Raw genomic sequence first — 25,298 nt, 5'->3', positions numbered from 1 at the left:
ACTTCCCATTGTTCAGATAATGGGAAGTTTATGATGTTGCTGCAATGGGTCATTGCCTAACCACAAAACAGTATTCATGTGGTGCATTTACATTGATCGTACATGATAGACACACTTTATGTTAGAACTGGAAGTTTTACAAAGCTTCCAAACTCTCCTGGCTTATATTGAAATTGGAGCTCTCAAAATCCTTTCTCCCCTTCCAGTTACTTCAAACAATCAGTCTGGGTCTTGCCAACAGGTACAGAATACAACTTAGGAAGTAATTCTGTCTCTGCTGCCTCTGGAATATGCTTTGGGTAAAGTCTGTTTTAGCCAAAGGGAAGTGTTTCATCTTGCTCCTGAATTAGGCTGGTGCAACTGCTTGGTTTATATGCTCTGCATAATTATATAATACTGGATGTGTACACTGTTTCCTTCTTCGATCTTTGTTCCTGACCACAGTCTTTCAGGAGAGAGGTTATGTGGGGGGGAAAAGTAGGAATTACTAAAAGGAACTATATTATATATTGAGGTTGACTTGAACTCCCTGACCCACAAAGTTGGAAGAGTTTCAGAGTTAGGCAAAATGGATTTGTTCAGCCCTAATTACTGTTATTTTAGTTCCTAATATTAATGTTCCTACAGCACTTGGATACTGTTGTGTGCTACATACCGTAGATAAGTTGTTATTATTACTACCTTCTAGGTCCATCTTGGCAGTGGAATTTGGGTAGATGAGGAGAAATGGCACCAGCTGCAAGTAACACAAGGAGATTCAAAGTATACAAAAAATCTAGCGGTTATGATTTGGGGAACAGATGTTCTCAAGAACAGAAGTGTCACAGGAGTTGCAACCAAAAAAAAGAAAGATGCCGTTCCCAAGCCACCTCTCTCACCTCACAAATTAAGCATTGTCAGAGGTAGGTTATTTGAAAACTTTTGCTTCCTGCTTTGGAGTTTAACCATTAATCACCGAGTTGAAAGATGCTTCTTTTCAGCTCATTTAAAATTAACTGATTAAAAACTGTAATTCAGATTGCTATTGCATTGTGAAGTGCATACATACCCAGGAACAGTAAAACACATTGCAATAGCTGTGCACAGTGCAGGCCTCCACAGCTGAAGAGTCGTACATTGACTTCAGTAAGGTTTGAAAAGATCATCATTTTAGACCACTTGCAGGGCAGGACTCTGAGCCTGGAGAACAACATGGTTTTCTAGAATTCATTTGTAACATGCTGATTTTTATAAAGTGTATATATTCCTTTAAACAAGACTGAGAGTAGCTTTACGACATTCTTTTATCCAGAACATAACCAGCTCTGGCATGAGGCACAGAAACCATTATAGCTGTGACTATAAAAATACGCATACCTTCAAAGGCAAGAAAGAATAGTTCTACCCTTTTAAGTGAAGGAAATGGAAATAGTAAAAATTAATTGTTGCACTTCAATTGGAATTTGGACAGGAAGTGTAAATCACTGACCTCATCTGGTAGGGAAAATTGCAATGACGCTTTCAGTAACTGCAAGCCTGAGTCCATGTGTGTAGTACTTTGAGAGAGAGTAGGCCTTCTCCTTTATTTAAACTGAATGGTGAATTTCAGTCCCTTTGTATCATCATGCCTGTGTTGCATCATTTCTGTCTCTCTTGGTATTTCAGGCTTCTTTTTAAGTCAGAACTGAGTTGTTTCCTCATGGAATGCATACTGAAATTGGATTTTTAGGTTTTATGTTCGTACTAAATTACAGTAGGGCTGAAAGAAACCTCCCCATTTGGTAGAGCTTCATTATTCTGCATTTCCTGTTCTTAGTTGCTGTGTGCTCTTAACTGTGAACTCGTTAAGAGGTGGTGTAATTTGCCATGAAAGTGCCATGTTTTGGAGTAAGGAATACAGTTCCACTCTGAGTGTGTGCGTGTGTCTGCGTCTGTGTTGTGTGGGGAGAAATTGGAAACTTATCTCCGTACTGTCATCTTTCTTAGTTTATAAGAAATGAGTAAAGGACGTGGGGTTTTTTTTCACTAATCTGCTTCAAGATTTTATGTGGAAGTGGAAGCTGTTCCATGCTGATTTTGTAGTTCTGTTTGGGGTCTTTAGGTACAATCCTTACACATGTAGCTGAGCAATGACGTACTGGCCACATAAGGAATCCACTCTGTGGCAGTGGCTCTCCCAAATGGGAAGCAGAATTGGTTGCCCTGGTGTGCGTTTACAAGCACGCAGCACAAGGGGGTTATTTTCCACTGGCCCAGTGCAATGTGGTTTCCAGTTTCCCTGCTGGAGGCTTTTGCTCCTCAGTGCTGCTGGCAAGGTTGTTTCTGTGAGAATTTCCTCTTCTGCTTTTGTCAGGGCTACTCTGTATTGCTCGAGCATTTAAATGACAGCTTTCTTCTAACTCCCCTTGTTTTGGCTACAGTGAGTTTGGGAGTCTGCTCCAACAGGTACCTGATGAGAGGCAGACGGGGCCCTTCCCTTTCTTCTCTTCCATACCTTTACACTCACCAGCAATTCAGATCTTCCCTGTTTCCTCATTTTTCTGTGTTTTCTGTCATACTTCTGCTTCAAGCCTCAACCCTCATTTGAATTCTGCTGTTACATGCCCTGGTTTTCCATGTTCCTCTTTTTATTGTTTCTTTCACCTTGTCTCTGATTTCCCTTTTGTTAGACTCCAGCCTGTACAATCTCCTCTTGAAGCAGTTAATCTGCATGGCCAGTGTTGGAGGTGTCAGGCTGCCTGTATCAGTGGGACTGGGTAGTTCATAACCATGATTTTCCATGTTGTCGTGTCCTTTGCGTCAGTGTTAGCAGGTCTTGCCCCACCAAGGAGAAGAAAGCAAAACAAAAACAAACAAATGACCAGCAAGGGGACAAATAGTTGAGATTTGAGGGAGTTTTCCATTGCTAGTGATTTGGATCAGGCATCACAAAAAGTAGTGAAGCTCCTGGTTAGCCTTTGAGGTCTACTTGAATCTTGGGTATTCAGCAGTACCAAGGGGTGTCTCTGTGCTCCTGTAAAGCCAAAAGACAAGGGAGCAGAACCTCCAAATTACTCTTTGAAGCCCTAAGCCAGTATCCTTATGCAAGTACTAGACTACTATTTCTGCACCCCCTCACAAAAATTGAAGAGATGGAGAGGAAAAACTGTGATTGAGGATCTGTCTGATCCACCTCAGCTTTTTAAATTACAGCTTTTGAATGAGTTCTGTCAAGTGATTCTTTGCTTGACTTTGTGGCTAAAGGAGCAACACAGCCTGTCTTTCACTGGGAGTTCACCTTACTGGGTGTATCTGCCTGGGAATGTTCTGACACTCTTGTAGGGCCAGCTGATGTCCTGCAAACACACTTTCTTCAGGCTCCCAGTGATGTGATGTGCCTCTTCTTAGGTGTCGTATTTCTAATCCTAGTTTACGAATGATCAGCATTTCAGCTATCAGGCTGCATGCTGGTTAATTTCATTTATTTTATATTCAGTACGTCTTACAACATAAAATTCACATTGCTTTAGATGTTCTCATCATTGTGTGGACACAGACTAACTTATTTAAAATAGATTTTTGAATGACAACATTAGCTCTTAATGTGTCTGATATCTGTATAGCTTCTTAAAAATCCCCACTGTGTAGTATGTAATAAAGAAATGATAAAAAGTATGATGGATGTGCACAGTTATAAACCTTGTTAATGCAAAATAACCTTTTATAAAACTTCTCAGAGGTTTCCAAATGAACTACAAAGCATGCATAGTACTTAATTTTCATAACTTTTTAATATGGTGCATTAGAAATGTTGTAAAGCACATTAATTAAGCAATAATCTCTATGGCTTTCTGTATATGAAGCAATAAACAGCTAATGGAATAGATCACTAGGCAAAGCAGAACAGAGTTTGTTTAACCAGTCTGAGAAGCCTACATAACAAAATACATTGGTCTGTTTATGAAAATCAAAAAATCTCAAACCTGCCTGTCACTAAGGAGTTATATGTGTTGCACCACTTCAGATTTCAGTAACTTCTGCAGGGTTCTGGCACCAAACTTCCAAATCTGGGAAGAAAAATTGTCTCAACTTTCACTGCCCACATTGTTTTTGCAGTTATTGCTATTGCTTGCTTTTTGTATTCCAGATAATGTGTATTTCAGAAAGTGTATTGATCAAACATGCAAGGAGATGGTGCTTGTCCTGAATAATCCACCAGTAAAAGTGAAATAAGCCCAGGGACAGGGCAGCTGATAAAGTCATGGACATTAATGTATGGGGAAGAGATACAAAAAATGAAATAAATGAGTTAAAAGTGTTCTCCTTCTGGTTCTCTTCCTGAGCATTGTCATTTCCATACCCTCCTGAAGGGGTGAAGGTGGGAGTGACTCACTGTGGATACAGCTCTGGTGGGACACTTCACCTGGGAAGAGATTAAATCTGTTGTGGAGATTCAGACAAGTGCAGGGGTCAGGCAGGCAAGGCTGGCACTGTAAAAGGTTGGGTTTAGCCTTGTTTCTGTATGGAAAGCCTATTAATGTAGTCACAGCATAACTGGAAGTTGGTCATGCCACTGATTCAAGCCTGGTGACAAATCTTGAGTTAAACAAGATAGACAGTGAATCAAGGAAAGCTTCTCTGTCTTGCAACAAATATACACAGTGCTTACTCACTGCTGTCTCTTGAGTAGTCAGCCCAACTCAGGGCTATTGTGTTTTCTAAAAATATCCTAATGACTCTTTCCTTTTTTTTCTCTCCCCAGAATGTTTGTATGATAGAATAGCACAAGAAACTGTGGATGAAACTGAAATTGCACAGAGACTCTCCAAAGTCAACAAGTACATCTGTGAAAAAATCATGGATATCAATAAATCATGTAAAAATGAAGAAAGGAGGGAAATTGCAAAGTACAATTTGCAATAAATTTTGGATTTTTAATAAAGTCTTAGTGTTTTACTTAAGTGTTGGTTTTTGATTTGTGTGGCATTTTTGCTGATGGGAGAAGATGAATTGAAGCGTTGCTCTCTTCCTATAACTGATTCGTTTTTTGAGCGGTTCTGTCATGGTGTAAGCTGCTTTTAACTAATGTAAGACAAATTGTAAGTTCACTCACAATGAAAACTGAAGTTTCCAAGGTTTCTCCAGCGAGCTGCAGTTTGTTACCTGCGGTTGTACATTGGTTGTGGTTCTGCGGACACCGACCCATTTGCCCTACGTTGAGTTTTGCTGGAGTTAGTGGATCTCAGCTGCAGTAAAACATCTGCTTAGAAGGAAGAACTGTACAAAATTCACTTTGCTATCAAAAAGGATTTTACTGTATTTTACAAAGTGTTTTTTTTCTGAAATGAAGTTTCAATCGTTTGTTTTTATAAATCTTTGTTTTGATCTCTAACAATATATTTGATCAAAAATACACAAAGAACGTTTCTTTTTCAATTATCTTGTAGGTAGATCACTATTACCATCACAGTTACAAAAACAAAAACTAAACAATGAACAACAGAGAACCCAAAGCTGTAAGTTGTAAAATCATGATAATTCATTTAAATAAATAAATCTAAAGCCGGTTCTTTTTCAGGGACCAAGACACTTCAGATTTCTGGTTGTGGTATAAAGTTCCTCAGTGTGTCCATACTATTGTTCTTGAAATATTACCTTTTTAGTGTATTTGTACTTTCAAACAATTTTAAAATTGCCACACTATGGCAAGAGTATGTACAGTAGAAAATTTAGTACAATTTTGTTTGGGTCCATAATTTAACAATGGACACTTTTAGCACAAATTTTAATTACAAATAAAAATAATTTTCTACATTGAAGTTAGACTTGCGATGCAAAGTTTTTAGAAATTATTTGTCATCTGAACTATATGTTGTTGTCTGTAAGTGAAACAAAATATTCTTTTCATGAAGGATTTAGAGCTGATTTGAGGTCTGGATTGATGAATTTTGAGGGTTTGTGATCTCACTTAACCTTCCGTTTATTCTGTGCTCACAGCTGTGATTGTCTGCCTTTCAGCCTGCCTGTTCTGAGTGTCAGCATTTGTTTATTTTCTACCACTGCAGTTCTGTTTCCTGTAGTCTTGAAAAGCTTCCCGTTTCTTATCACCTTCCTGTAGCAGTGGTTCACCCAGAGGTGAAGCCTTTTTCAGTGTCCTGTGAATGTAGATAATGTGGAAAGGAACAGGCTGCTGGCGTGGACTCGCCATGCCTGGAAGTATTTAAATGATAAAAGGTACAGATGTGGCACTTGGGGACATGGTTTAGTGGTGGCATTGGCAGTGCTGGGTGAATGCCTGGACTTGATAATCTTAAAGGTATTTTCCAGCCTAAATGATGCCATAATTCTTTAAAGGGCTGCGTGGGTGGGAGAAAAAGAGGAGGGGACAGGTGGAGGAGGTGTGCTAGAACTGCCCTGCCTTTCTTGGCAGAGATGAGACAAACAGCAAGTTGTTTCTTCCTGTACTTCACCTGTATGTAATTAATGTCTTAACTCTTAACTAAGTGTTTGCTTTATGCTTTCTAAAGTCCTTTTTCATGGTTGCCTTTCACCAACCTCGTGCTGTGCTGCCAAACAGGAACCCCCCACTTTCACTGCTGGTGCACCTGCATTCCTGTCCCTTCCCTTAACTCCACACATGTGACTGAACAGCTGTGTCAGATCCCACTGATTTCCAGGGTTCATTTCTCAACAGCTGCTTCCCGTAGGATGGAGCCAGAGCTTTCGTGGTGAGGGGTGGGAAGAGCAGGAGTGTGTTTTTCCAGAGGTCTTATGTGTGCCCTGAAGTTTCTTTGAACAGCCTCCCATGTCTCCTGCTAATATCAAGTGTTCTTAGGTAGTGTTTAATGAAGTGCAAAAATGTTTATGTTTCCTAATTTGGGATGCTAAACAGCAAATTAGTGTTTAAAATGTCAATGCATGTATCCTTTTATTAATTAAAAAGAACAAATAGAGATAAGAATGAAAAAACATTTAAACAGCAAGTTTCCCCTTTTCAAGCAGACTTGTGAATGTACAGGGTTGGGGTTTTTTTAAGTGATGCTAAGGCAGCCCACTATTTTGGGGAAAATGTCCATAATTTCCTCAGTCTTTTATGGCTTTAGTACTAATGTGTTTCCATTGTAACACATTCTTTAATGAGAAGATCAACCTGTACCTCTTAGAAGATAAGCCTGTTTGAGACAGCATTTTATGAAACTTGGAAAAAGCAGCTTAGAATTTAATTAGTTAGGACTCCACTCTGGCCCCAAAAATCAGAGGTGTTAATTCCTTCTGCAAAACCAGCATCACCTCTCTAAGGCTTCTCCTTGACATACTCGTCCCATCAGATGTTAACACTGCGTTTTGCTGAAGAATTTAAATGTTCTCCTTGGGCACGGTATCTTGGAAGGCTTCATTAAGTTTTTCCTGGAGATTTCATCAGCCCAGGTTAGTTTTCATTTGAATTCAACAGGGGTGTTTGGGTGGCACAAAAAAGTTCTGTTCCCTTTGAAACATAGTGGGGGCTAAGAAGTGTGTCTATTGGACTGGACAAGTGGTATTTAAACTTTGTTGAGTCATGTTAAAGAAGTAGGACATATTAAAGGTAGAACATCTCTTCATTGTATTACAACATAAACTAAATCTCTGGATACTGGAAAATTTTTTGGTAATAACAAGCCATTTCCTCACACTGTGGTTGTATGGCAGCATGCTGGGGGCTCTGCAGGGAGTAATGGGTGTGTGAATAACATTTTGTACTTGTACTTGGTCATTACTCTTTCCCTCCCCATGAGCCAGTGTCAAGGTTGTACAATTGTTTCCCAGTGTGTCTGAAGTAGGGAAATAGGCTGCATTTACGTGTTCCAGCAATACCCAAGAAAAATAGGAACTTTAATGGGGTGTGCCTTTCTGCATTGCAAAACTGATGTATAAATTAACTGTGAGTTTCATTTCATTTTCCTACGCTGCGTTTATGGCCAGGGCTGTTCTTGTTGGTACATTAATTTTTCAATAATTGTGTCTGCCCGTACATAGTTTGCTTTGTTCATATTGCGGCTGCTGTGAATCTACCATAGGAAACTTTATAGAAAATAGTCCCTACTAACTTTTTCCTGCTCTAGGGTAACTTCTTGCCTGTACATCACGAGGAACAGGAGAGAGTTTTGACAGAAAATGAAGTAGGTTTTATTACACCCTTTTGTTACCCCTCGTTCATCATTCTAAGGTTTGTGCTGTGCCATTACCTCATACTGTAAACCTGGATTTTTAAGGATCAGAAAGACATGGATTTAAGAGGAAGTGACAGTTTACTCTTTTTTAAATCAAAGCAGGAAGGAGGTATTGCTGTTATATGAATAATCTGATCTGTTGCCACACATTGCTGCAGTAATTTGTGATATTCATGATCTGATCCATATTAAAGTGCCTCTGGCACACTTGCAAGGAAGCAAGATTAGAGTTAACAAAAAAGGCTTTATTTTCTATTAGTGATTTTATAAGGGGTATGAGCTGTTGTGTTAAAGGAAAGAATCCTACCAGGGACTTTAATACCTGAGTCAGGAAATCTAGTCACTCAATTTAAAAAAAGAAAGCTAGTATTTATTAGAGAGGGAAAAAAAATTGTTAGTTTCTGCTGTTCCAGAACAGGTTTGGATTTACTGGTGCTTTATAGAGATGGGAGAGTTTTTTTAAAAAATAGTGAAGTACTTATGTGAAAGTTGAACTCTAAGTAGGAATTCAAGGTTGCATTGGTTAGCTGTTGTTGGCTGTCAAAAGCAGGTGCATTCTCCCTGTGGGAGGTCACGTCTTTGCACCTTACCTTTGATGTTGTATCTGAGAGATTACTGTGGTGGCTGCTTTGTTGTCTTAAGCAGAGATTATTGTCCTCTTGGAAGTTGTAAGTAGCAATAAATTGAACTTCTTGGGATTTACTGAAATTGTAAAGATAATTCTACTTCACACTTCCAGAATCTATAGTCTTTTAAAAATTAAAGCTAAGTGCAGGTCATTGTTAAAATGATACAATCTTGATGCAGAAGCTCAGAGAATTGTGTGAATTGGGAACATTGTGTATTAGCTGTAGCTTCATTGTGTGTTAGTTGTGTTCATAGCTGGTGAGAGCACCAATTCTGGCTGGTTTCAGAAAGAGGAAGCAAGGTTGTGTCAGATGGAGCTGTACTGAGGATTATTTCAATATTCCATCTTTCTGACATGAGAATCCTCTTCTGAAAGAGACAAAGACACAACTTGTGCCTCCTCTGAATGAGGTGGTAGCTTTCTCCATATTCTTGAAAATATTTGTCATTCTGTGTGTGCCTTTAGTCTCGGATTGATGAAGTCATAACATCAATTGCTCAGACTTTATTGGTGTCATTTTTTTCATCATAACAGTGTGGAACTCTGAAGTGATTCATACAACACCGAGGCAATAAAAGCCTTATGAAGTGCAATCATTGCGTGTTTCATGCTCAATAGCTAATTTTTAATTTCACCATCTTGGATATTTTTTCATCCCCTCAGGGTTCCTAAATAGGGAAAAAGAATCATTTGGACTTGGACAACAGGAGCAGTGATTCAAGAAGGAATTAATTTATGTGGTTGTTCATCTGTTTTACTTTTGCAATTATTTCTCCTGTTTATGTTTGAACAATAACTTTCATTCCGTGCGTCAGATACCTCTTGTTGTGCAGTGAAATCATGGTCCTGTGGTTGTGAGATCATCTGTTTACCATAAAGAGGGAAATACCTCACTTACAGCATCAGATGAAGTTGCATTGTGTCTGGGTCAGAACAAAGGTGAAAGTGAGTCTGGGAGGGGAGGAAGAAGCTGAGCCTAAAGGATTTTTTTTTTCTGTGCTGCCTTCTGGCCAGAAAACTTCTTCCTACAAAGGAAATTGTTTCCTCCACATTTAGCAGGATATCAACTTTATGTTCCTTGTTTATTGATAGTAAAGCCTTAATGGAACTGAAGTCTTTATGAATATATATGTTTATTGCATCAGGATACCTACTGTCATGCTGAATTTTGGTCTTTAGTGATTTGAAATTAAAGAGTTGCAGGAAATTTCTTGAACAACCCAAGAGAGGCATAGGCTGAGGGTGATTTAGCTTTTGTTGTAATATAACAATTGCTAAAAGTTCTGTGAAATAGAAGATAAGAAATGATGTGTGTTGGTGCTTGTGTATCCTTTATAGTTGGCCTGAGCTTTCATGCTTTTGGAGTGGAGAGGGGTGCAGGTTTCATGGGACAGGCTGATCATCAGAAGAATTGGCTGTGAACACCCTTTGGTGTTCACCCTGCTGAATGTGAATGACGTCCTGGGACAGCAGCAGAGGGAGTGAGCCTTGATAGTGCCATATCACACTGGTACCAGCCCCTTCCACAGCAGACTCAGATGAAAAAGCTTTATGGGAACTTCATATCCTTTATACTCAAATATATCTTTAATGTCAGCCCAAATGTTTATTTAAATCTTACTGAATTGTAGTTTAGTTTTTAAAAAAATGTACTTTCATGTGTTTCTCATTTTTCTTGTAATTAACTTAGTGTCAGTGTTCTGGGAGATGTCTTTCTCCATGTTTCAGTTGGGGTATTAAGCCACTGATACTTGAAAATAGTCCATTTGGACATTCTGTATTTGTGAGCCAGATGAACTATGATTTTACCTTTCCTTATGGAGTTGTCTGCAGAATTTATGGAAGTACCTTTAGAGAATAATTCTCAAAATGTGTAGGATGGAAGGTGAATGGGTCAAAGCATTGCCTCCAAGTTAATGTTCTGTGTTTTCATTTCTTTAAGAGTCTTAGCTTATGAAAAACTGAAACTCTGTAAAGCAGGATTTTGCTTTATTTTCCTGCACTGTATATTAAAATTCTTTGACACTCATTGGTTTCTTTGCGTTTGCAAGGACACTTTCATCTTTCAGGACCAAGTTGTGCTTTTTGCTGTAGATCCTTACAGGAATAAGCAATCAAGGGTGTGCCTTTTGGAGTCAAACAAGGCTGAAGGTGCTGTTGTGGGATCATCTCTCCTTTGGAGGACAATGCAAGGAGCCACCCTCCTTGCTAGGATTGGGAAGGACACCCTTGAGGATTGGCTTCCCTTTAGGTATTGTCTCCTAATGCGGCTCATCCAAGAAAGGTTGTTTATTGCCACATTGGGTGGATTTGGGCAACTTCACTCTGTGGCTTTTCTGAATTTACAGAGTAACTGAGATTCACTCGTCCAGCCTGATGTGGAGGAGCATCCCTAGTCTGGTGGTGCAGGAAGGCAAAGAAGAGGTGGTAGAAAGGTCACGTAGGCCTTTCCCCCTTTCCCACAGAGAGTTAGTATATGCAACTGAGGTGAAGTCAGTATCCAAACAGCAAAATCCCAAGCAGTTTAACTGGCATTTAAGGTTTCAGTCAGTGAAAAGTTTTATTAATTAAAAAAATCCAATCACTCTTAAAGTTCCCAGAATTTAACCTTTAAGAAGTCTGAAAATCAGCATTTTCTTCTGCAGCCAGAGACCTCTATTTATTGCACATACACAGCTGTATGTGTACAGGTATGATGTGCTATTATTCTGTGTAAATCTGTCTGTGCCATATAAATCCGCAACTTGATAATGTTCCTGATGGTCCCCAGCCCTGCCTGTTTTCCTGGTCTTCCTTTTTCCATGCTGTTCCTTCTGCAAATGGGAGTCTCTCCTCTGTGCTTGCCTCAGAGGGACAAGACAGGAGTGTTTCATGATTCCTGCCTTGCAAATTGTCAGCAGGACTCTGAAGTGAAATACCTGCTTGTTATTCCTGGGGGTGACTGACACAGGACTAGAGCATTTCCTTGGGAGATCTGATAGTGCTGCTGTCACTGTAAGGCATTTTTGCCATTCAGGGACTTCACACAGCAGCATTTTCTTGTTGGATTTTTTTTTTCCCCCTGCCCTGCCAATGCCTAGATTGTAGCAAAGAAAATTTCATTCTCACATGGAGGTCTTTAAGTGATAACATGGAATAAGTAAATCTTTCAGCAGTATCTCTTAAAAACATTCATTTCTCAGAGGTTTCCCTGCTTTTGCAGAGGGTCAGTGGCCTGGAAGTTTCCCACCTAATGGCAGTGCCCAGGTGAGTGCTGGAAAACATTGGGCACCTTGACAGATTTATTCTGATCTATGGCTTTAATCTGCCCTCTGTTACTTCCTTTTCCCAGCTGCTGTGTGAACTGGGGAAGAAAGAGCCATTTCCAGTTCTATGATCTAAGTGTGGTTCTTGCTAAGGATGTTTTCAGCTGTGCCTGAAGGTGTGCAGGCTGTGGTGGCTGCTGGGCCATTCCATGAGCTGGTGGGGCTCCCTGCAGAACACATCACAAAACTTCACTCAGCTGCTCCCTTGAAAGGAAACCTTGGCTGGACCAGAAATGCTGTTCAGAAAATCAAGCATTCTTGAGAATCCATCAAGATGTAAAATCCATATTTTCCTTGAGTGGTTTTTTCCAGTGCTTAGTGCTACCCTCACTGCTCAACTTGTGCCTTATTTCTCTGTGAGTCTCTCTGGCTTAACTTCTTATTCCTAGTTCTTGATTTGCCTGTCGTATTATCTTCCCTCAGTATTTCTGCAGCTCGTGAACACCCCAATAGACAGAGTGCCTTCACTCTCCTTCCACCACAGATTTTCTAGGTCATGACTGACTCATTTTGAAATACTTTTCCTGTATGCCTACTCAAACTCATTTGAGTTTTATGGAAATACTTTCTGTATGAGTGTTTGGTTTAGTTAATGTGATACAATCTGGTGGTTTAGGACACGTCACTTTGTATTAAAATGTGATATACAATACTAATTTCATTTTGTGGGCCAACCTTAATTTAATTTTGTAGAAAAAAAATCCCTGATATAATTTGATATTTAACCAATTGATGTCCCAGTGTATTTTCCTTTTTACTCTATTACTAAGTATAGCTCTGTCCTGGAAATGTTGTTCTTCAAATGAGTGTTTATCTCTGCTCCACTTCACTCTTTGGCTCTGTACCACTCACATGCCAGTGAGGAGACAGAGCACGTTCTTCCTGCTTTCCAGCTGTTTATTCCTGTACTCACAGCTGGGCCAGGCAGGTGGGTGACAGGGCCCAGCAGGGCTGTGAAGGGCAGCAGGTGAACAGTTTCACAGAAAATAGGATATTGAAGTAATAATACTCAGAAGAAAGGGAAGCCAGAGCCATTTTACTCCTGTGGAACATGTCTTCAGGATACGTGCAGGGTTTCCTTGGTTACAGATGCCTTTGAATTGCCAAAGGATGGGGAAGAGTTATCACCATTATGTTGTGATATGTTCTCAGAAGTGGGTAAGGTATCCTTAGGGAGAAACTTCAACTTTTGTGGATTTACTTCACTCTGGAGCCTCCAGCCAAGTCCCAAGAAGGGATCGGACCTGACAGAAGAGCTTGCTGTGCATCAGCCCTTGCTGTGTCTGCTGTGATAAATTAAAGGCTGCTTTGGATAGGAGTTACACACATTTTGTTTGACTATCCCTGCTAAATGCTCAATATCCTCTCTTAACCTCAGAGATGAGATGAGGAACTGCCAAGTTTCTCCACTGAGATGGTTTAATGAAAATTGTTCTTTGCCAGAATTTTGAAGGTCAAAACCAGCTTAAATATGTAAACAGATATTCTATCAAGGTAAAGTAAAAAAACTTACAATTCATCTCTTCTAAGAAGTCGCTTCCTTCCTTTGAGAATTTTGAATTGTGCTAGACAAGGTTCTTCTAAATTTTCTTCATCGTCTCTCTGTAGATTCCCTGTTAATTAACTTAGTCATTTATAAATGTTATGAAATCATGTTATTGACTTATTTCTATTTGTAAAGACACCAGGAAATTTGTGTACTGCACCCTTTGAAAAGTAATTAATGTTTCACTCCTAAATGCCTATTGATATTTTTATGCTTCCTATTGATTTGAAATTAATATCTCTGCCAATTGAAAGCTCACATGCTGGTTTGTCCAGCTTCCAAAGAATGGACAGGATATCATCCCTGAGGTGATCTAGTTAAAATGATGACCCTCATCTGATCACCTCAAGAAAAAAAGTACTGGCAAAGTTCTGCCTAGTCTGGGCTTCCTCCCTCTCTGGGGCTGGTGGAAGGTGGCCCTTTCCCACGTGGTTTGGGAGGGGTTGGGTCGGTTTTAATTAACTAGCAGCTTAATGATGGGAGGAGTTAGGTCAGAGCAGTTTAAGTGCATGTTGTAATACCAAGGGCAGAAACCAGTTGATGCCCTTACCCCAGTGCTGCAGGATTGTTAAACACTCTGGGCAAGGCCTTGGTGATGTTTTGCAGGGTTATGGGTGGTGCAGAAGTTTCTCTTGAGGTCTCCTTGCTTCCCCAGCTAATCCGATTTGAGCTGTTTGGGAGCTCAGGTAGAACCTGTACCTGAGAGGTTTCACCTTTGCGGTGCAAGATGTTGCAGGATTTTCATCCTCTGTGTGTGAGACATTTGCTTCTCATCAATACCTGAACCTGTGGTGAGATCCAGAGAGTCCCACTGGCTCCACTCCCGAGGGCAGCTCAGCTGCAGCAGCTGCTCAGGCTGCAGAGTTTGCTGAGTGCATTTGGGGTGGGTGGTGCTTTGTGTGCAGCCGCTGCTCAGGCATTCTCTTCCTTGAGCAAGGACTATACAGGCAGTTCCACAGAAGTTTGGGATCTTTTATTTTATTGCTGGTAACAATCTCTTTTCTGGTCTGGGAAATGAACTTTAGTAGAGCTTTTTTAGCAGAGGGATGGTTTGTTGGCCAGTATTGCCTCTGCTCTGCTTGTGAGAATTCCCCGCTTGGACTGTCGGTACCCCAAATGTATTTACTGGAAGAATCAGGTATGGTATGATTAAAGGGATTCATATTTGTTATTCAAGGATTTTCTCTGTATTAAATACTTCAGCAAAATTTCAGTAACCAGTGACCTCTTTTGAGAAGTGACTCATGACAAAATTTCAGTGACCTCTTTTGAGAAGTGACTCATTGCATTTTAAAGGCTTTATAACCAAGTCATCCCTTCTTGTCAGGGACATGGAAGATGAATAGATCGTTCTGCCTGCGATTTCCAGTCTCAGGGGAAGTCCCTTTTCACTGCCTGTGGTGATGCTCAGCTGCATCACTGCTTTTAATTGCCTGCAGGCTTCTGCACGACTGCCTGTGTCCCCTCTGGCATGACCTACATCCTTGCAGAGCCACGAATCCCCTGGCACTGGTTAGTGGAGCCTGAGCACAGGACAGAAAGTCCTGTTGTTGCTAATCCCTCGCTGACTCCAGGGCTGGAAGCTATGTGACAATCTCTTGTTTGCCTAAATTCATCTGGCATTATCTTGCCTGTAGAAGGATACAAATGAATTTTCTGTATTAAAGATGATGGTAGAAAATGTGGGTGGTGTCTTGAGCATTATGGATACTGGGTGTATACACAATGAAACCCAGGGAAGGATGTATTAGAAAGAGCACAGGAATTCATACATTGTGATATATATGTGGTTTTTCTTGAAAGAGGGAATAAATAGTGAAATAATCATTCCAGCTGTAGCCTGAATTGCCTTGCTGCAGGTCACATCAAACTGTATGAATGTGTCAGATAGTTCAGTTTAATTGGAAGGCTTGGGCTAGTGGAGGAATAAGATGATATTTTGGGTAAGTTAAAGTAAACATTACAGTCTGGAAGGAAGAAATGAAGAGTTTAGAAGATGTAAGGGTCTCCTTGCCCATTTTGGAAAGTTTTCCAAGAATATCTGTTCCACTCTTGTGTAGCCCTGGAAGAGTCTGGACCTGCTGCTGGACTTGTAACACAGGACCAAAGTTACTGGTCCTGTGCTGTTGAAGTCCCAATGTTCCACAGGTTCATCTGTTCCAGTTTGGCTTTTTCTATGCTAATGGCAGATAAACTGAAAACATTGTTCTCCAGGACTTGATTATTTTGTTCCCCCCCACCCAGTTTTGAGTCTGAATTTACTCATGAGCAGCAGTCTATTTATTTGTTCTTGAGTTCCTGCCGAATTTGAGCAGCTTTTTTACCCTGTCTCTGAAGAGTTTATAAGAGATCATATCCATTTTACCTTTGCTAGGCTGACCTGTCTTTTAAATTTTTCTTGGGAGGTACACTCACCAATTCATCTGCTGTTATCCTACTCAGTGTCTCCTGCACTTGCCTGATCTTTCTCCATCAGTGATGCTTTTGTGCTGGGTTTTATCTTGGGTGGTAACAGTATATTTTACAGAGACATTATCTTTCCAGAAATGCCTTTCTCTAGAAATATCTTCATGGCTTTGTCATGCTGAGGGCTCATAATTCAGCTGCAATCAATGCCTCTGCTGAGTTTATCCTTCCTTTGAGTTAATGTATAGCAGACTTCCTATCACTGTAGGAAGTAGGTGTCAAACTTAATCTCACCTCCATTATTCCACTTCTGAAAGTCATCTGGAGGGATCTCTACTTCCCATCTGATATTTCTCTGTTGACACATCATACTGATAGTACCTCCCAGTATGGTGCCATTAGTTTGTCTCTCTAGAGTCTGTCCTTAACCAGTGCATAAATGAAAACTGCTTTTGCTTTTCTGTAGATGTTTACCCATTCTAAAACTGTCTGTAAACATTTAATGAAGCCTCAAATTGTCCCAGTGGAGAAATTAGTTTTCCTTCCAGTAAATGACTGATAGTTCTCAGAAATAGGGAGCTGGTGACTTGTTCATCATCACACCTTGAGTCAGAAATGAGCACTGATGACACCATCTCAACTCCTCTGTTCTAAAACTTATAGCACTGTATGCTCTTTATCAGAAAACCATCCAAAGGCTTTTATAAAATGGGGAATGTCGGTGCAAACTGGAGGCTGGGATCTGGAAAGCCATCTGGAAGATAAATTTAATGGGAGCTATGTTTTAAAGGTTCCTGGGTAGCTTCAAATAGTGATGCTTGAAAATTTTAGCAATTTTTTGATATTTTGATGGATCTGATTTCTGGGGTACTGTACCTGCACTTCCCCATGGTACTGTTGAATATCAGGCTGAGCTTCACCATTGTTTTTCTTTATGTATTTATCAAACATGAATAGCTCAGGTGAGCTGATGGTAGGTAATGCTACACTCATCTGTACTTGCTTGCCTTGAGGACCTGTGACAAGATTCATTTTGAACTTTCCAACTCTTGAGCTGCATGCGTAATATCCCTGAAAAAAACCACCCGAATGTTCATGTTGCTCCCTGATGCCCCCAATTCTCGTTGCTGTTGTCGTGTTTATTGTGCAGATTAATCTTTAAGCACGGAGTGATTGTGAGCTTAAGCAATAATGTGGAGTGAAATCTCCTCAGCAGCCGAGTTACGAGGGAGTGCATTCCTGAGAAAGGGAACGCTAAGCTTCGCATCCGGCTGTGTAACCTGGCACCTCCCTTGGAGCTGGGATTAGTCTAATTCCCTCTGCTGCCTCAGCACCGCCTGGCCTTGCTTCACTTCCCCGGCATCCCAAACACCATACACCTTCCCACAGAGGTTGCCACTTTGGGATTTGCACAGTTTTACCTGCCCATCCTCTGCAGCCACCCTCCTTGTCTCCGAGCCAGGGAGGAAACTCCAGCTGAAAGCTTCTTAACTTAGAAAAGAAACCAACCAACCAAAAAAAAACCCAAAAACACCCACCCAAAAAAAACCCCACAAACCCAAACCAAACAAAAAACCCCTGAAAAAAAAACAAAAAAAAAAAAAACAACACGAAAAAACCCAGGAAAAATACCCCACCAAATAACCTGGGCAAATTACCTTTTGTTGTTTGTTCTGGGTACAGGGTAAAACTATACCAGCTGTGTACAAAGGTTGAGAAGAGCATTTAGCCCCAGGTAGGATAATCTTTTGATGACAAATGTTCAAATTTGTAATTAAATTGCTGCAGTTTAGCAAACTGTAGCTTTGTGTGTGAGAGCATTTGCTCTACAGTGGCTGCAAACTTAAACCCTCTCTCTGTGAGCCAAAAGAAGTCAGGTGCTTCAGGGTTTTGCTGTGGAAGTGCACAGAAGGGGGTTCACTTTGCTTCCCACATGGCCAGAAGAGGAGTCTGAGTGCTGCTGTGGCTGAGCTGGATGCCAAGGTTTAGAGTGAATCAGTTTTGCAGGCTTCCCGCTGTCAAAAAGTGGGGCTTTTCCCCTCATTTCCCATTGTTTCACTTGCAACCAGAAAAACCCCAAATTAGCTTTGTTTGTGGGAATACACAGAATCACATAGCTGTGCTGGTTCCTAGGTCCAAGGGCAACAAAAAGAGGGTGCATATTTTGTTTTTTAACTCCGTGGATGGCATTCCAAGGGCGTAATCGAATCCCGAAGCCCCAGTCCGAGGATCTTGTTGCGTGCACTGATCTGTGCATGCTCTCTGTGGCCCTGGCCAGCCCTGGGCGTGGGACGTGCTGCAAAGTGCCTCTGAATTCCTATTAGAGGCAACGGGAACCTTTCCAATGGGTCACAAACCAAGCCTACGGGGAAGGAATCTGCCCTCTGCACAGTAGCAGCCCTATTGCTCAAGCTCAGGGCGGATACAGCCAGCGCGAGGTGGCCTTGAGAGGAAGTTTCTTTGGTGAGATGTCCTAGTATGGGCTGTTTGCATAGCTGGGCATTGTAAAGAGGATTTCTTAGGAGCAGCTTTTAATCTTCGCCGAAGTGGAGTTGTGCAAACACCGTTCTGACATCAGTCATGCTGATGGCACGTGTACACAGAGTAGCAGTCACTCCTTAAATACGGGAATCACAAATACGTGTTGACAGAAAAATATATTTAAGCAGTTTCCAGTGCGTGCTGTAATAAGGAAACCAGCCATTGTGTTCCACAGATCTGCATGCTTTAAATGCCTAACAGTAGAGAACAACCCAAAGTGAATCACAGTAATAGAAAAGGAAGTGTTTACATCTCTCAAAGTGTTCTGTACAATAATCATTCCTTCTTTATAAATTCAATTTCGGCAAATTTGAATCCAAATGAGATGAAGTTTGAAGCACAGGCTTTCACGGCAAGGTACAGCTTGGTGTGAAATCTTTTGCAGGTGGCTGTTATTCCTTTATTGTTTGTATTTCCATATTGCTTAGCAACCCCCCTCCTGGACCAGGACCTCGCTGCTGTGAGTGCTCTGCTAACACTGATGGAATGGATGGCTGCTGCCTGGGAGAATGCACTGTTTTGTAGGGAAGCCAAAAGTAAACTAATGGTTTCTCATTCTGTCCTCTCCGAATGAGAAGTGATGAGGGCCAGCTGATATTTAGCCATGGGATTATAACTCTTGAATTACTGAGTCAACACAAATATCTGGGGGCCCTGTCAAGCACGCAGGCTCAAATGGGTGTAGTTTTCCCAGGTTTTGTGTCCTGATGGCCAAAGCAGGGAGCTCAGGCTCCGAGTGTGGGGCAGGCTGGATTGCTGCTCCCTGGATCACCATTTGCTGATGGAGTTGCTCAGGCGAGCAAATAAGCACTCATGCTTTGTGCGTTCCTGCAATTAAAGAGGAGCAGCCTACCCCACATTGCTGAGCACTTATTAATCCCTCCTCTGCGCAGCACCTGGATCCCTCAGACAGCCTCTGCACACCACGCTTCGTGCTCTGGCTCGGGAAGTTACGTAAGTCAACATTTGCGGAGCTGTACCCGAGTCCTCGTCTCACCTCTGAAGCAGAGATGTCCTGATGTTTCAAGGCTTTGTAGAAAGCAGTAATATCTCTGTTTGAGAGCTGGAAAGTTGGAAAAAGTAGACTAACTTTTAGCCTCAAAGTCCTTTCATCAGCAAATTCCACACAGCTCCGGCACAGCTGTGCCTGAGCACTTTGGAGTAGGGATTTGCTGCTGCAGAGCAGAGCAGCCGCTGATCACTGGCAGCTTGTGTTTGATAATCATGGCCTAGCTCTTAAATAGAGAAGCTCATGCCTGTGCTTCAAACCCTCCCCTCGCCCTGTAGCAGCCCTGCCTGCCTTGGACAGTGGACAGGATGCAGTGCAGTCCCCCTTCAGACATAAACCATTGTCTGGCACTGGAAGGGGGTTTGGGTGCTAAACTGGCAAAAACAAAAACTTGAATGGTGTTTAAATACTCCCAGATCCTTTGGAGCTGTTTCTGGTGCTGTACTAGGGTGTGTTTGGCTCAGAAGTGGTGAGAATAATATTCTGCTGTGACAGTGCCCAGATGCCACCCAGGACCAAGCCGTGGCCAAGGCTCTGTCTCAGGACGCTGGTGGTTTGCATGTGGTGGAGTTTTTTATTAGCAGGTCCTTGTGCCCAGAGGTCACACAGGGGAAAAACGTGAAGCACCTTTGCATTGAGAGGTTAAAAACAACTTATGTTAAATCTGAACTCCAGCCAAAGCTGCCCAGCTGTTTAGCTGAGACTGGGAGCTGGCAGACCAAAAAAAGGGCACGCACAATTAAAGTGTCACGCTCTGGAGAGACAGAGAGAGACAAGGGGGTAGCCATCAGTCAAACCAAAGTAATGCCGGCCTGACTGCAGGAAATGGTTTGGGAGGAGTGGCCCAAGTGTGAACACTGTGGGCATGTGCTCAGTTTCCCCCCAGGTGCCCTGGGAGATGAGACAAACCTTCCTGTGATGTACATGGGATGGGATGCTCGTGGTAGCAAAGGGCACCCTAAGTAAGCTTCAGTTGCTGGAGTTGTGTGGCTGCAGTGTCACTAGCTGAACTTTACATTTGTGACTAAGGATGACAAATACCTCATGTAGAATTCACCTTTGTTGCAGGGAAGCAGTGGCAAGCAAAAGCATTTTCTTTCAATGTTCCCTTTATGTTGGTTCCCAAAGTCATGAGCTTCTACATTTCTCATGATGTGGTACTGATTGACTCCTCTGTCACTGACATTTTGTACACAGCACTTTGAATTTCTAAATAGTGTCCTGTTCACAGGGCAATTATTGCTCTGTAAATGCCAAATATTTGGACTCTGAATGCAATGGCCCATCCTTCTAGTTTGAGTCTTCTCCAACATTATCCTGCTTTCTGCCCACAAAACTCACATTGCTGCATGGGAGCACGTTTTGTTGTGTGCTTCCCCTTTCAGTGCTTTAACAAATTGAGCAAACTTGCTGAGCAAACTCTCTAGCCAAATACAAAGAAATTAATCTTTAAACTTCCCCAGCAGAAAGATGGAAACTGGTGAAATATCCCTTTGTTTCAGCCTCCTTTGTCAATGGATGTGTCTGCTGAGAGGATTCCAATGCCTGGCTCCTTCAGCAGATTTTTTCACAGCAGCTGTGACACAAGTGCTGTCCTGAAAAAAATGACATCTTCTTCACCTTGACGTCATTGCCAGTGGTTGAAAATCCAAATCACCTATTTTTTTTGAGTTTGTCTGACTTTGTTCTACCTGATGTGACACTGATAGTGTTATGTTTGGCTGGAATACAAAAGAAATGGTGTCATGGGCAAGCCAGTCCAAAAAGCCAAAGGAAGGAAAGTTTAATATCAGTTTAGGGGAAAAAAAACACCAACAAGCATTATTTCATTTTCTATCTTTATAGACCTCCAAATCATCTATGATTGTGATGTAAACCAGCAGATATAAATCTTTTCCCTAATAAAAAGAAGCATAGGTTGTCAAAAGTAATTTACCTCTTAAAAGGATCCTGAAGTGTGAAAACATAAGTACTTTACACAGGAATAGAGATGAACAAAAGGTAGGAAATACTTTTCATAGATGCCTGGTGAAGTCTGATTATTTGTGGCCTCATCAGATTTTTTTAATGAGAAAAGAAGGGTAATTTCAAGCTCCAAATCCAGCTTAGCTGTGAAATGAGGCAAAAAAAAAAATTAAAAAAAAATCTATCTTTCTGAATGAAGGGGAAAAATTATCTTCCTGTAAAGTAATCTAAAAGTGATGCTTATTCTGTGCTTGTGTGCTCACAGCTCACAAAACCCCTTCACAAAAGAGCTTGCCTTCCTTTCACCAGTGACCTGGAAACAGAGAAGTTTGTGGCAAAGGTTTCTTAAACTTTTTGCCTTGGTTGCTTCCACAGCTGTGAATCCTAGAACCCTATTCCTCCTTTCTCCCAATGTAGTTTCCTGTGCATTGGAAAAATCTGTTCTGTTATATACATCACTCTTCTACCCGACCTGAAATGCTTAGTTAAAACAAATATCTCTTTGTTGCCAGTTTGGTTTTTGGTTTGTTTTTTTTCAGTAGTATTATTTTTCTTATTAGAAATTAAAGCATTAGCCCCAGGTTTAAAGTTTTTTTCCCCAACAAACTTCCATTCTGCCCAAAGCTTTCCCCTATTGTAAGATTAAAAGAATCCCCATGAAGCTTCAGTTACTGAAATTTGTGGAGGTTTCTGGTTTTCTGCACATTTGGAATTGTCAGGGACAGACATTTCTGCCTTTGTGTGTACAAGAGCAAATGACAGGAGTCAGAAGCTGATCTGTCTAATGCCATCTGACACTGGGTGTGTGGATTTTACAGCACCAAAATCAGTGAATTACTCAAAGTTTCTGCACCAGATCAGAGCTTACAAAGCCAAAAGAGACTTGTGGAAGCTGGATGTGTCTCCCAAAGAGGGGAAATCTGCCCAGCTCTGCCTCTCTGGGGCTGGCCCCTCTCAGCTGCAGTGGAGGAGGAAGGGAGCTGTGCTCTGGCTGCTCTGTGGCTGCCAGCTTTGCCCTGCTGCTGGTCACATCTTCCAGGGTGGGACTTTTCACTCTGGAGCTGTGAGTTGGGGTAGATTTGCCTGATGTGGGGAGCAGGGGTGTGGTTGTGTTCGAGGGTCCCAGGACGAGGGAAGAGAGGAGAATTTTGACTCGATGTTTCAGAAGGCTGATTTATTATATTATGATATTATATTATACTAAAATGCTATACTAAAACTATACTAAAAAGAATGGAGAGAAAGGATCCATCAGAAAGCTAGAAAGGAAAGAATGGAATGAATAATCAAAAACCATGACTCTCAGAGAGTCCAAGACAGCTGGGCCATGCAGGGGCTCCCCTGTTTTCGGCTGTGGGATTGAACATGACATTTCTCAGCACTGTGCTGGCTCTGGTGTCACTTTTCCCAGACATCAGCTGAGGTAACACCTCTGTCCTGCACATTCTGTAGGAATGGCTGGCCCCTCATGTGCTGCTTAGAAAACACAGTAACCTGGTTTGCTCATGTAGAGAAAAACTTTTTTGCCTTTCATTCGCTGTGTGGCCTTTTGATATTAATAGCTGACGGATTTCCACTTCTTTGCATTTTTTATCTGCTTTGTATATGCCATTTGTTATCTCTTTTGTATATGACAACAACGTACGGCTTTTGTTGTACAAATTTTTAATAAAAAAAACCCAAAATATTTGAAAGCTAAAACGGATATTACTTTTCTCATGGAGTATGCAACCTTTGATAAGCCCAAACCTTTGATAAAGTGTGTTGTAAGCCAGGCACTGTATTCAGAAAGTATTTAAATATTTGGTGGTGGGTCTGGATTTTTGTAACAGATGAGCATTTTCCTGTCAGAAGAGTAAACAGTTATTAAACGTAGTGAGAAACAGTGATAATTACAGATAGTGCTGGCACATGACATTCAGCCTTTGAGTCAGTCCTGAACTCTTTCAGAGCCCCACTGCTTGGGTCTGGTGTCTGGCTTCCTCCTGTCACAAGGGTCGAGGGCAGATGGGGCAGGGGAGGTGTGAAGGTGCGGCTGTGGGGTGGAGCACTGGGACAGAAGGGAATCCCATCCTTTATCCCAGGTTCTGGTGGGCTGGGGGCTGAGAAAACACCTCCTGCCAGAGCTTCTGCATCTGCTTGTGAGGCAGGGCCCGAGAGGCAGAGGAGAGAAGCTCCTCCACCAGGAAGGAACAGGGTTTTCTGGGATCAGAGCCCTCAGTGGCAGTGCCAGCAGTGCCAGCCAAAGCCCTGGCACCGTTCTCAGAGGTCTCCTGGTAGTTTGGAGAGGCTTTGAAGGTGGAGGCAGGACCCCAGTGTTTGATGCTGTGGGGAAGGGCAGCCCAGCTGGCGTGGCTGAGCCCTGAACTCTGGTGAACTCCTCTTTCTCACTCTGATGTTTGTCTTAGAGGCCCTGGGCTAGAACATTGCTGTGGCATTTCACCTCCTGGCCTGCAGCCCATCTGATGCCGCTGCCTCCCCTTGCATCACTGAGCTTTGTTATGAATGACTGGAGAAAGTGCCATTGCAGATCTGCTGCTGCTGGGGGCACTCCCCAAAACAACCCACAACAGCACCCTCTGTCTAAAAAAACCCAGGCACTGCAAGAGTTCACAGAGCCCTCGGTGTGCCGATGTTACAGCAAGATTTGGTGCTGCACATGACCCACTTACAGCCTGGGAATGTTTTCAGCTTTGCTTTTCTTCACCTAGAGATCCTCGCTTTCCCCTGTGCTGTCCATTTTCAAAAAAGAAAGAAAATAAAAAGACACAAAAAGAAGGCTTCTCTATAGCTGTGGTTTACATTCCCTCTGCCATTATGATTTTCACATTGGCCTGCTCTTGCATGTCTTTGTTACTTTGCCTTTCTCTGGAGTATTCCCAGTTCACACATTGCCTGCCCTTAGCAGCTGAGGTGAATCTAATGCACACCCATCTTTGTGCACCCCTTTCCCTGTGTCCTTGCTGATGATCTTCAGGAAATTGCCTTTATTTTATAGACAGGAAATAATGAACAGAGAGGAAATAATGAACTTGAAAGGAGAAGTGTTGAAATGCTCTTAGTGAAAGTTTTTCCAGTGGCGTGGCTCGGGTTGAGCCACGGCGACAGGAAGGACCTGCCAGAGGGAGAGCTAGAAAGTGATCTTGCTTTGTAAACAAACTGCTGAAACTCCTCCTGCAATGTGTTTATGCCCTCTGTGACAGACAGGCATCTGCCCACGCAACCCTTGGCACTGATCAGAAGATCTGGATCTGCTGATCAGCTGTGCTCTGGGAAATCTGGGAGGGAGCAGAGCTGGTGTGCTGAGAGGCACTCGCTGAGGGCATCCAGAGCTTCACCTGAGCGAGCTGAGCTTCACCTGGGTGTGCTGAGGGCATCCAGAGCTGCACCTGGGTATGCTGAGCTTCACCTGGGTATGCTGAGCTTCACCTGGGTGTGCTGAGCTTCACCTGGGTGTGCTGAGCTTCACCTGGGTGTGCTGAGGACATCCAGAGCTGCACCTGGGTGAGCTGAGAGCATCCAAAGCTTCACCTGGGTGAGCTGAATGAATGCAGAGCTTCACCTGGCTGTGCTGCCCAAGCCCTGTGCTGAGGGCAGTGTGGGGTGCCCTTCCCAGCCAGGTGTGGCAGCTCCAAGGAGCTGACAGCAGCACAGTGTGTGAGATGCTGGATCCAGTGTGAGAGCTGCATTTTGCCCCCACTTAGTGGTAGTCTCTCTTATCTCATGGCAC

The 25,298-nt window shown here is 42.2% G+C and overlaps 2 protein-coding genes across 3 annotated transcripts in view; both read left to right on the top strand.

Annotated features, from left to right (window-relative positions):
- Positions 1-4,914, top strand: part of BEND5 (BEN domain containing 5) — a 31,146-nt gene extending 26,232 nt beyond the window's left edge. For both annotated transcript variants that reach the window (XM_041483149.1, XM_041483148.1), the window contains exons 5-6: positions 689-902; positions 4,721-4,914. In XM_041483149.1, the coding sequence (XP_041339083.1) occupies positions 689-902; positions 4,721-4,881 (375 nt within the window). In that variant the 3' untranslated portion in view covers positions 4,882-4,914. The remainder of the gene's footprint in view (positions 1-688; positions 903-4,720) is intronic.
- AGBL4 (AGBL carboxypeptidase 4) overlaps positions 1-25,298 on the top strand; it is a gene marked incomplete at its 5' end in the record, with an annotated part of 879,139 nt that overhangs the window by 553,309 nt on the left and 300,532 nt on the right. The gene's annotated exons all lie outside the window — the stretch shown is intronic.

The sequence above is a fragment of the Pyrgilauda ruficollis genome, unplaced genomic scaffold, assembly GCF_017590135.1.
Source record: "Pyrgilauda ruficollis isolate IOZ18807 unplaced genomic scaffold, ASM1759013v1 scaffold6, whole genome shotgun sequence".
Classification (NCBI taxonomy): domain Eukaryota; kingdom Metazoa; phylum Chordata; class Aves; order Passeriformes; family Passeridae; genus Pyrgilauda; species Pyrgilauda ruficollis.
This window is presented reverse-complemented; position numbering and strand designations above follow the sequence as displayed.